Here is a 12,604-nt window from a genome sequence, read left to right as displayed (position 1 = left end):
CATGTGTTTCAGTGGAAATGCAAAGTGTGAACGCAGTCTTAGGCCTCATGCACCCAAGGCCTAAATATACAGGCAAGTGAAGAAGGGAGGGGGAGTGAGCACTCCTTACCCTTCATTTCTCCATTGAAAACCAAGCGGCTGAGTCACGGTGCAGTGAGACACCATGGGACTTAATTATGAAGAGTCCTCTGGCGCACCTTTGTCGCTTTTTCCGAGGTTTCGGGGATTTGTCGCATGCGACCGGATTTTGGAGCAGCTGCGCTGGCTTTCATGCAACAGAAATCTGTGGGACGTTCTGACTGAATCGGACTGAGCGCAGGGTTTAACTTTCAAATTGTGTCGCAAGACCATGCACTTACATGCACCAGGAAGATGAAGGTGAACTCCGTTGGACCTGAGTGGGGAATAAACACATGCAGGATTTCCGGCACACGACCTTAGTTGTTGGACAATGCACTTTCGTGAACTCAGAGGGATTGTGTAAGTAAATGTGCCCCCATGTGTTCAACACACTGTGATCAGGTGCCATAGACCTCTATGGGGGCCGTGATGCGGCTGTATCACTGGCCCCCAAGCAGTCATGTTCATAGAGTCTTATTGTTATGTCCAACTCACAAAAAGATGCAACTTATATACACTCACTGGCCACTTTGACCATTCTGCTCCATTAATCTCTATGGAGCGGAAGGAAAATGCCGAACACTGCGCTCACCAATCTCTGTCAGCTCCATAGAGATTAATGGAGCAGAACGGTCATGGACGGCCGTCTGCTCCATTAATCTGATGGAGCAACGATGACCGTCAGACCCCTTGTTTTTACGATCTGCAAGGGTCTCAGCACTGAGACCCCCACTGTTCAGCAAGTTAGGCCCTATCCCTTGGATAGGGCCTAACTTTCCTTTGTAGGAAAATCCTTTTAAACAGGCATGGCTGGGATATTGAAGAGATGAGCGAAAAAAATGTGTTTCACACGACTATGTTTCTTACTCAGTTGGGCAGATTTATCAAGCTGTCTGAAAGTCAGAATATTCTTAGTTGCCCATGGCAACCAATCACAGTTCCCCTTTAAAATATTCATGAGCATTGGTAAAATGAAAGCTGAGCTGTAATTGGTTGCCATGGGCAACTAAAAATATTCTGACTTTCAGACAGCTTGATAAATCTGCCCCAGTATGTTGTATGCTAATAGGTTATGCCCCCTAAAGTTTACCTTCATCTTTGTTCCATACAGCAAGGACTCGAAATATAAAAGCACTAAATGTTGCAGCAAAGAACCCGCGCCAGTAATTTCGTACAGCAAAAAATGTTGAGGTGACCTCAATGCTAAACAGGACCCCTAGATTACAAAGAATGAGAAGAATTAGTCACAATAACATTACCAGACACTACATCTGATTGCATAAAACTGAAAACACATATTTGTCTGAAAAATTATGCAATGTTTTGTAATGTTGCTTAATATAACACATTTTTCCCAGTATTTTCTAGTATGTCTAATGAGACAATTCACCTATTTGACATCCAAGTTCAAAGGGAAAAAGGAGTTTATGTTGCATATAAAGGCCTCCAGTGTAGTTTTCCTTGTTATTGTTTCATAACTATAGAATTAAGTAAATGTCACACATATGCTTCAAGCAGCCTTTCCTTGTAACTGCTGGATCTTTCCACCCACAAATCATTTACATTCTTGTCATAAGCCTTTCCCACGCTTGTTTCTTCCCCCAGATTCCTCATGAATCACTGAACCCACTTACCTCCAATAGGGGCAGCAAAGCAGCATCCGACACCAACAGCACAAGCCGCAGCCAGCATCTCGATGTTACGTGACTCATTCTATATTCACATATGGAATATTATTGTTAGTATTACAGTGATCATCATCAGTTAATCAATCTGCTTCTGGCAGAAACTCTACTAGGGGCTCACACTGTCCATTTTTTAAAATGACGGCACACTACCTCATGCAATTTTATGGGCTCATACAATATTGCACCAGTTTTTTTCACTGATTTTCACAGACTAGACTTGTTCTCCAAATCTGGTCTGGACAATTCCTGGCATGGCCCATTCCATGCCCCTCAACAACCTTTTGGCCTGGAGGTGGTAAAAGGTGGGGGAATTTACAAGCCTGTACAAGCCTTGGAAAATCCACCCCACGCGTCTTAAAAAACAACAAAGCACAAAAACAGAGGCAGAATGCTATGAACCATAGACTCTTGATGTCTCATAGTTAGACCCCTTTCACGTAAACGTTTTTTGTGGACCTGTATTTGTAGACAACTTAGGTCTCTATTTTGTTCAATGGATTTATTCTCTATTACATTTTATTTCACTGTGTTTGGGAGGCTGTAATTTAAGGTCCTGTCTGCTTTATAGCCGTTTTTGTGTGCAGCTCTGAGAGCTCTGATTGGTTGTCATTGTCATTGCCAACCAGAACAGAACTTTTTAACAGTTTTGCACAGATGACATACGGATGACACACAAACTGTCTTTGCAGATGAGGAATGAAAAAACTGACAAAATGGGTGAAAAAAACAACAGCGTAAAAACGGACCTGCAAACCTGAGTTTGCAGACATAGCTATTGTATTCTAAAAACTAAGGCCTTATTCAGATGAATGTATGATCCCAGATACCACATTGTGTCCTAGTCTGAGTCTTGTGTAGTCTAGGGTGATCGAGGTGGTGTTGCGCCTACATTTTTAAAAAGTTCCATGTCAAAAAGGAAACAACTTGGTCTTTGTGAATTAATCTCAGCCAGCAACTGAGCCAAATCATACAGCTGCTTAAAGGGGACGCTGTTCAGTCTGCCATAAACACAGGGCACAGAAGAGTATGTGACAGCAGCACTGCCGCGTACAAAGGCAGGTCTCTCATGTAACTCATGCTACCAAATCTATACTGCATAGCATGCATATGAGCAAAGAATATCCAGCTACACATGTTTAGAATCATCTATAACTTGTGTCAGTAGCAAGAAAAGTGAAATACCAGAGACACTGGGGCCTTTTTACTAAGGGTCCGCCGATCGCACTTTCAACGGATTTTGTAAATTTTCGGGATTTGCGCCACTGCGACAGCTGATTAGGAGGGGATTGTGTCGCACGTGATCGGATTTTGGCGCGATCAAGCTGGCTTTCATGGGAGCAGAAATCGGGGCGCGGGCCGCCGGCCGATCCGACAAATTCGGAATGAGCGCGGGATTTAACTTTAAAATTGTGTCGCAAGACATGCACTTACATGCACCCGGAAGAAGGTGACCTGATTGGGGAAGCGACACATGCAGGAAATCGGGCGCACGATCTAAGTGAATAGGGGCACAATGCATTCCAGTCAGACATTCCGGATCGGGGAACGTGCCAGTGACTGGTAAGTAAATGGGCCCCACTGACTTGCACTGTGTGTCACAGTCAGTAATGGCACAAGTGTGCTTTCTCATTTCCAGCAAGACATATTACATCATAGACAGAAAGAGCCAGTGGGGAGCGTCACCTTATGTACTCACTTCGTATATTCCACCAAAGAGAGACATGAACTTGCTGAGCAGAGCAGCGCACATACTGGCAACATGCACAAACGGACCCTGAGGAGATGAGAAGGAGAAATGTCAGCTTCCATTCATTCACTGATACATAATGTGACTGCATGTGCTGCGCTGGCAGATTGCTGACAGAAACACTCTTGATTCAAACAAATAAAAGACCTTTGGACTTACTATTGCTGGAATTTTTGTGCCATATGTTTGTGTTAGTTGCAGCCTCTATCTGATATAGGCCCACATGAACCTGCACACTGTATATGTACACCCCCTTCCAATATTATTTATATAATGATAACATCATTATATGATCCTATTGTTATGGAGGACTCTATGTACATGTTCAAGAGAGGCCTGGATGCCTTTCTGGAGAGAAAAAATATCACGGGTTATGGGGATAAAAGATTTATTTAATTCTTAAAGGTTGGACTTGATGGATTTGCGTCTTTTTCTGGCCTTATATACTATGATACTATCTAATGTTATTCAATAAAGATTCACTATAGGTCCTTGAAAATTTGACAGCTTCAGGAGCAGCAGTTTAATAGATGTATATTTTCATCAAGGCGCAAACAGAGGGCTTCCTTTCCACTATGTGCTGAAACTTCTCCTGCTGCAGTGAGATTACATCAGGCAGAGGGAGGGGTAAGTACTGGGGTAACAACCCCCAGAGCCCATTAGGCTCATAAGCATAATGGTAAAAGTTGACAAAGTGCCTTGAACTATGTAAGTTTATCATGCTTGATTTTGATGATAGATTTCCTTTAAAACTCATCTACTACCAGGATCAAGGATTATAAACCAAACACTCTGACATACTGGTGATTGACCCCCCTGGCAGGATCTAATCATCTTAAGTTTACTCTGTCCTTGTTTTTAAGAAAAAAAAAAATTTCAAAATTATGCAAGTGAGCCTGGAGCCCCTCAGGCTCATTTGGATAATTGTTACAGCTTTTTTTTATTAAAAACAAGGACATAGGAATGCCTATTACTATACAATGGTTGTGCCTTATGGCAGAGGTACATTTATGTTATATATGTAAGTATGTCTCAATGTTACTGTGATCATCATGTACATTAGAAACAGTAGCTTTTGGCATTCCCATAAAGAAGATGTTTCCTGGCCGCCACAGAAAGTTTGTGAAAAAGTGGCACCCCTGCTAAGTGTCCCCTATCATGGTGCTGGGATTTTTTTTTTTCAATACTAGAAAGCTTTAAACGGTTCCGTTCTAGTGATTCCCTATATAGCAGCTCTTGGAAATTGTTGGTTTCCTGCCCAACAGCATCCTCTCTAAGTAGATGTCAGGCCATTGAATCCTCTCCGAGTAGAAGTCGGGCAAAAATCACAAATGTTAAAGTCAGTGCAATTTTATGCATCAGAAAGCAGACAGCTGCAGGATTATCACAACTTTATAGCTGCTATGTACACAGACGTCACAGTAATTCAATGACCGCACTGCATTTTAACTGTAGACAAAGCATAAATGAGATTTTATGATGCTCAGGTAAAAAATGACCACACTGCGATACTCACTTCTTTTCCTAATGGCATTCCACTACCAAGGGCACAAGTCAGTCCAATGACTTTGGCAATAAATGTTTTGAGTGTTAGATATTCCTTGAGTACTACACCCCGTAGTATCGTCTTCATTTCTGGTATGCCAGAGCCTGTGAGACATCAAAAAAAAAGTTATCATGAACAGAATTGGTTGAGCTGTACCATTGATAACATGTAAAACACTGCCTTGTTCGGCCAAGCGCTTGGCAAACATCTGATAAGGAAAAAAGTTATTAGATGACTGATCCCTTGGCTGCCATTCAAGGCCCTACACTACCTTGGTTTCTGCCTTTTCAAATATCACTGGTGGCTCAACATTTATTTTATGACCTGTTTACTTAAAATGTATCTGACCTTTCAACAAACTTTGCAGGAATCATTAATCCAGTACAGGGGCATAATATGTAACCGGTATCTTCCTTCTGTAATAAATTTCTGTCATGAGGGCGGCACGGTGGCTGAGTTAGTAGCACTTCTGCCTTGCAGCACTGGGGTCCTGGGTTCGAATCCCACCCAGGTCAACATCTGCAAAGAGTTTGTAGGTTCTCTCAGTATTTGCATGGGTTTTCTCCAGGTTCTCCGGGATCCTCCCACACTCCAAAACATACTGTTAGGTTGTTTAGATTGTGAGCCCCATGGGGACAGGGACCAATCTGAAATGCTTTGTGCAGCTCTGCATAATCTGTGTGCGCTATATAAAGAATTATTATGAGGGGGCATCCATCCCTTTTTATTCCATGACTCGTCTCAACATATCTTCTCTGTATTATGCCTATATATTTTCCTGATTGGGTTTGACTTGCTTCTATCATACTTGCTTCTATCATACCTTCCAACTCTCTGTTGGATGTCCCCAAATTACCCCTGTTATTGTTAATGTCTTTTAATGGTTCATAAATAACAGGAGTGTCAAAATTAAAAATGTATTCTTATCTACTGGGCAGGGGTAACAATGGACCTAATAATGTGAAAACAATCTCAAATGGAGTCCATTTTGACCATCCAAAGCTTTAGACAGTATTGGTTATTGGCCCTGTAGAGTTGTGTAACCATATCTTTGTGTGTGTGTAAGTAGCAATAGAATCCCTTCATTGATCCACACTGACAGAAACTGCATCCCCCCCCCCTCCCCCATCACCTCACACAAGGAAGTGTCAGGAGACTCTCTCCAAGTCTACAGGCTGTCCTGTCATGTGCTATGCCCTCATGTGCTGTGCTGGAGTGTTACTTAGGTCGGTAGATAGATAGACAGATAGACATGGATACATAGATAGATATGATATAGATAGCATATACATAGATATATAGGAGATAGAAAGATAGGAGATAGAAAGATAGATAGGAGGGATAGATAAATAGGAGATAGATACAAAAATATGAGTGATAGATAGATAGATAGATAGATAGATAGATAGATAGATAGATACTTCGAAGAAATGTGCAACACTCACATTTTCGTAAAAAAGTGGTAAAATCTTTTATTCCATAGTGAGTAACATACAGCGACGTTTCGGCCCAAGAGAGCCTTCCTCAAGCTGTCTAAACAGAGCAAATGGTGGATATATATACATACAACAATTTGGTCACATGACCTATAGTGAACCGCCCACCACATTAGCATATTTGTGATAAAAATTGCATAAAAATACATACCAATTAAAAATTTACATCATATAAAGTGTATACAAATATTTGATATCAGTGTACATATATTACAACAATACTTTGTATATTTGGTGTTATGTTTACAAGGGAACACTTCTGTTCCTGGACAAAAAAAGCTGATGTGCTTTTGTGCACTAACCCAACCACTGTGTGGAATCCTCAGATGCCTCCCCGTCTCCGCCATCCCTTCCGATCGGTCTTGAACCGCTGTATCATAAAAATATATAGTGCGGTTCCGGTGGACCGCACAGATGGAACGCACGCTCCTTCCGAGTTCGTGGGCATGCGCAATAGCTTCCGGCTTCCGTGTGTGTAACCATGGAAACCATTACACAGTTCCTGTTTTTATGGCACATCTATCGCTATTCATTTGAAGCCAATATTCATGTACCAAGCATTTCAACCCTGTGTGATGGAGTCAACATAATATAATACTCGCTATAAAGTGCTTGGTTGAATGGATAGATGAATGGATTCACGGGTACTCAGCCTTGATTGAGGTATGTGTTGCTGTGATAACAGCTAGTGGCCAGGGATAAATGAGGTGCGGTTAACCCCTACCAGGGAAACCGCCCCTCTAGGACAACACCGGTGGGGGATATACCCCTAAGAATAAACGGGGAAACCCTTTCCAATGCAATCCACCCTATATGGTCACATATATTGTAATATACATAAAAAACCCCCGGCCAAAGTACCCAGCCATACATCCAATACACAAAAAATGCCAAAAATTTCGAATTACTTGAGAGAAAAGCTGCGACAGAGAGCCATGGTTCGAATTGGTGAAAAAAGCAATGATCTGGAGCTTCAGCGGGGAGACATCTGAGGTAAGCTTGTTCAGTCTGGAAAAAATGACAATAGAGAAATCAAATATGTTTCTTGTTTCATTATCACAACAAGTTACTCATAACTCAACCAGTACGGATATGAAGATTAACAATATCAATATGGATATATTGAATGCCCATGCTATTACAGGGTCCATAATTTAAAATCTACATTTAGACCATTTGGTCTCAAAGTGTTCAAAGTATGGATCCATTGGAGTTCTCGTCTTTTGAGAATTTTCTCTCTGTCCCCTCCTCGCCGTAAAGGAGGTATATGGTCTATAATGCGAAATTTAAGGTCTTTTTCAAGATGTCCGGCTTCTGTAAAGTGTTTTGAAACCGGTAAGTCTTTTCGATTACTTCGTATGGTGTACCTATGTTGGTTGAAACAGGTTTTAAAGGAAACCTACCACTTGTAGTGGCAGGTTTCTGATGGCAATACCGGGCACCAGCTCAGGGTGAGCTGGTGCCGGAGCTTATTTTAGTTAGTGTTTTAAACCGCGGTATCGCGGTTTAAAACACTTTTTAAACTTTATAGCCGGCGCAGGCAGGTACGCGCTCGGCGCTTACCGTGCACGCGGCTACATAGGAAGTGAATGAGAGCCGCGTGCACGGTAAGCGCCGAGCGCGTACCTGCCTGCGCCGGCTATAACGTTTAAAAAGTGTTTTAAACCGCGATACCGCGGTTTAAAACACTAACTAAAATAAGCTCCGGCACCAGCTCACCCTGAGCTGGTGCCCGGTATTTCCATCGGAAACCTGCCACTACAAGTGGTAGGTTTCCTTTAAACTCCAATGTAGTCTCGCCAACATATAGTAAACCACACGGACAATTCAGAACATAAATAACAAATGAGCTGTCACACGTCAGATAATGTGTAATTTTGTATTCTTTACCATTGTGCACAAAATTGGAGCCTTTTACCATATATTTACAATTTATGCATTTGCAGCATGGAAAACATCCCTTCCTTAATTGGCCCAAAATCCCTGTCTGTCTAGTGACTCTGAATGGTCCAACGTCAGCTCTTACTAATCGATTCCTGATGTTTTGAGCATTCCTGTATGACATTAAAGGTGGATTTTTTAAATTCTGGGACATCAGCACTGGTACCCGTTAATTTGGACCAGTGCTTACGTATTATTTTGGCAATATTGTGGCTTTGGGAATTGAAAGTTGTTAAGGGTATTCTATCGTTCCTCTTTGGAACCCTGTGTGGGGATAAAAGATCTAATCTGTTCCTTCTCTCTGTTTTTGCTAGATTCATATCAACAATTTTCTTTGGGTAGCCACGTTGTCTGAATTTATCAGCCATAGTTGGCAAATTTGTCTGAAGTTTTGTAGGTTCACTGGTAATTCTTTTTACTCTAAGGAGTTTTATCAGTAGGTTTTGAAAAAATGTCAGTTACAAAGAGATTCACCACCGATAGAAATGGAGACGTCCAAAAACTGTAACACTGTTTCAGAAGAAACTACTGTGAACTTGATGGTGTCATCAATTGTGTTTAAATGGTCATGGAATAATTTCAATTCATGTTGGGTACCAGTCCAAAGGAGGAAGACGTCGTCTATGTACCTCCACCACCTCAGACAGTGTCTGAACAGTGGGGAGGGATAAACGACGTCTTCCTCCAAGACCCTCATGACGATGTTCGCATAGGTTGGTGCCATATTCGCCCCCGTTGGTGCCATGACACCCATACACTGTAGAAAGTAGTTATCTCCAAAAAGAAAGTAGTTGTTTTTGAGAACAAACTCTAATAAAGTTAAGATGAAGTCTTGTGTTTTAGGCGAAAAAGTTGTTAGGGTTAGCATTTTTTTAACTGAATTTAAGCCTCTCTGGTGGTCAATTGAGGTATAAAGTGAGACAACATCAAACGATGCCAGTAGAATTTTTTGCCCAGGGGAAATGTGTACATCATTAAGTTTCTTAAGAAAATCGGCTGTATCTGATATATAAGAACGACCTGAACATGCCAAATCCCTAAGTGCCCTGTCCAGAAAAGTGGCCATATTAGAAAAAATGGAACCCGTGCCGGAAACGATTGGTCTCCCGGGGGGATGCAACAGATCTTTGTGTATCTTTGGTAGAATATATAGTACAGGGGTGATGGGATTGTCGATGTACAAATATTTATACATGTCTTCATTGATGATACCATTTGCTAATGCTTCATTAAGAATGTGCTTAATTTTTTTAGCCAAAGAAAATTTTGGATCACAAGGGATCCTCTGATATACAGTAGCATCGGATAGTTGTCTCTTAATTTCACTTAGATATGAGCTGGTATCCATGACGACGACAGCACCGCCCTTATCCACCGATTTGACGGTGATGTCGCCGTCACGGGCCAGCTCACCAAGTGCAGTAACCTCACCACTGGTCAAATTGGGGTGACACAATGGTGAATCCTTAGTTGTATCACGTAATTTGGCAATGTCATTTTTAATGGCCATAAAAAATGCTTCAATGTGTGGCACTTCTGTGTCAGGAGTGAAGTAACTCTTATTACGCAATTGGAATTGGCTTAGACATAATTCAGATGTATCCCTCACTGGCCCACTGGTGTGTGAATGAAAATGATGTTTTAATTTGATTGTGCGTATGAATCTTTGTAGATCCACCTCTATCTGAAACCAGTCAGGGTGTGAGGAAATGCAATATGATAACCCCTTAGACAATACAGATATTTGTTCTTTAGTCAAAATTTTAGAGGAAATATTTACCACTAATTCAGTTAAGTCCTTTTTCTCAACGCCATTTTGGCTGCTGGCTGTTCCACTCTGTTCGCTGTGGAATTTTCGTGCTCTGTGATGTTTCCGGCCCCCTCTTCTTGTCTTGGACTTTGTCCGTTCGGGGTCTGGGTTACCCCCGGAGTTCCTAAAAAAGGCCCCTGCTTTTTTCTCCCATATGTTTCATCTGTGGGTTTGTTGTTTGACATTTTGTTTTTACGCTTATTGATAATCTTTTGTTTCGGTTGGGCATAATCGCCCTGCCAAGTATAGATCTGTCCTTTACTGTAATCATCACAATCACGGATCCATTTATTTCTCTTAATCGACTCCTGTTCAACTTTTAGTGTTTCTGTATGTTTGTGTACCAATTCAAGAAAACCACTGTGTTCTTCATTAGACAAAATCGTACCCAGTTGTGTTTCAATACCCTGTAGCTTTTCTTTAAAGGAAACCTACCACTTGTAGTGGCAGGTTTCTGATGGCAGTGCCGGAGCTTATTTTAGTTAGTGTTTTAAACCGCGGTATCGCGGTTTAAAACACTTTTTAAACGCTATAGCCGGCGCAGGCAGGTACACGCTCGGCGCTTACCGTGCACGCGGCTCTCCTTCACTTCCTATGTAGCCGCGCGCACGGTAAGCGCCGAGCGCGTACCTGCCTGCGCCGGCTATAGCGTTTAAAAAGTGTTTTAAACCGCGATACCGCGGTTTAAAACACTAACTAAAATAAGCTCCGGCACCAGCTCACCCTGAGCTGGTGCCCGGTATTTCCATCGGAAACCTGCCACTACAAGTGGTAGGTTTCCTTTAAGTGTTGTGATATCTTTCTTGAGGAACTCAATATTTAACAGGATTAAGTCCATAGCATACTTATTTGAAATCTGTGTAAACTTGATACAAAACTCTTTATCTTGTGCAAACAATGTCGGTGTGACTGTTGAACGCATTCCACGTGGTATCATGTGATGTTTATAATATTCACTGAGTGTGATCAAATGTAGCTGTAAACTTGTTAACTTTTTAGAGTCATTTTCAAATCTGCATTTTAACTCACTTGTTCCAGGGGTGGTAAGAAAGGTGGAATCTCCGGTTAGATCTTGTAGAGTCCTCATGCTGTACTCACTGGTATAAGTGAAGGTTTGGAATTCATCAGTATTCGTTGGAAGTTCCATCTTGTGGATGATCTATGGTTTTGATGTGCCCGCTGAGAAAGCCAAAAAATACGTGCACAATGGTAAAGAATACAAAATTACACATTATCTGACGTGTGACAGCTCATTTGTTATTTATGTTCTGAATTGTCCATGTGGTTTACTATATGTTGGCGAGACTACATTGGAGTTTAAAACCCGTTTCAACCAACATAGGTACACCATACGAAGTAATCGAAAAGACTTACCGCTTTCAAAACACTTTACAGAAGCCGGACATCTTGAAAAAGACCTTAAATTTCGCATTATAGACCATATACCTCCTTTACGTCGAGGAGGGGACAGAGAGAAAATTCTCAAAAGACGAGAACTCCAATGGATCCATACTTTGAACACTTTGAGACCAAAGAGTCTAAATGTAGATTTTAAATTATGGACCCTGTAATAGCATGGGCATTCAATATATCCATATTGATATTGTCAATCTTCATATCCTTACTGGTTGAGTTATGAGTAACTTGTTGTGATAATGAAACAAGAAACATATTTGATTTCTCTATTGTCATTTTTTCCAGACTGAACAAGCTTACCTCAGATGTCTCCCCGCTGAAGCTCCAGATCATTGCTTTTTTCACCAATTCGAACCATGGCTCTCTGTCGCAGCTTTTCTCTCAAGTAATTCGAAATTTTTGGCATTTTTTGTGTATTGGATGTATGGCTGGGTACTTTGGCCGGGGTTTTTTAATGTATATTACAATATATGTGACCATATAGGGTGGATTACATTGGAAAGGGTTTCCCCGTTTATTCTTAGGGGTATATCCCCCACCGGTGTTGTCCTAGTAGGGGTTAACCGCACCTCATTTATCCCTGGCCACTAGCTGTTATCACAGCAACACATACCTCAATCAAGGCTGAGTACCCGTGAATCCATTCATCTATCCATTCAACCAAGCACTTTATAGCGAGTATTATATTATGTTGACTCCATCACACAGGGTTGAAATGCTTGGTACATGAATATTGGCTTCAAATGAATAGCGATAGATGTGCCATAAAAACAGGAACTGTGTAATGGTTTCCATGGTTACACACACGGAAGCCGGAAGCTATTGCGCATGCGCACGAAC

General features: G+C 41.5%; 1 protein-coding gene across 4 annotated transcripts in view; it reads right to left on the bottom strand.

Moving 5' to 3' along the window:
- Nucleotides 1–12,604, bottom strand: part of CLCN2 (chloride voltage-gated channel 2) — a 99,802-nt gene that overhangs the window by 31,443 nt on the left and 55,755 nt on the right. For all 4 annotated transcript variants that reach the window (XM_072142368.1, XM_072142369.1, XM_072142371.1 and 1 more), the window contains 4 exons: nt 5,072–5,205; nt 3,505–3,582; nt 1,755–1,833; nt 1,211–1,336 (listed from right to left, as the gene is read on the bottom strand). In XM_072142368.1, the coding sequence (XP_071998469.1) occupies nt 1,211–1,336; nt 1,755–1,833; nt 3,505–3,582; nt 5,072–5,205 (417 nt within the window). The remainder of the gene's footprint in view (nt 1–1,210; nt 1,337–1,754; nt 1,834–3,504; nt 3,583–5,071; nt 5,206–12,604) is intronic.

This window comes from Engystomops pustulosus, chromosome 3 (assembly GCF_040894005.1).
Source record: "Engystomops pustulosus chromosome 3, aEngPut4.maternal, whole genome shotgun sequence".
NCBI lineage: Eukaryota > Metazoa > Chordata > Amphibia > Anura > Leptodactylidae > Engystomops > Engystomops pustulosus.
Note: the sequence above shows the minus strand (reverse complement) of the source record. Positions and strands in the feature narration are given on the sequence as shown.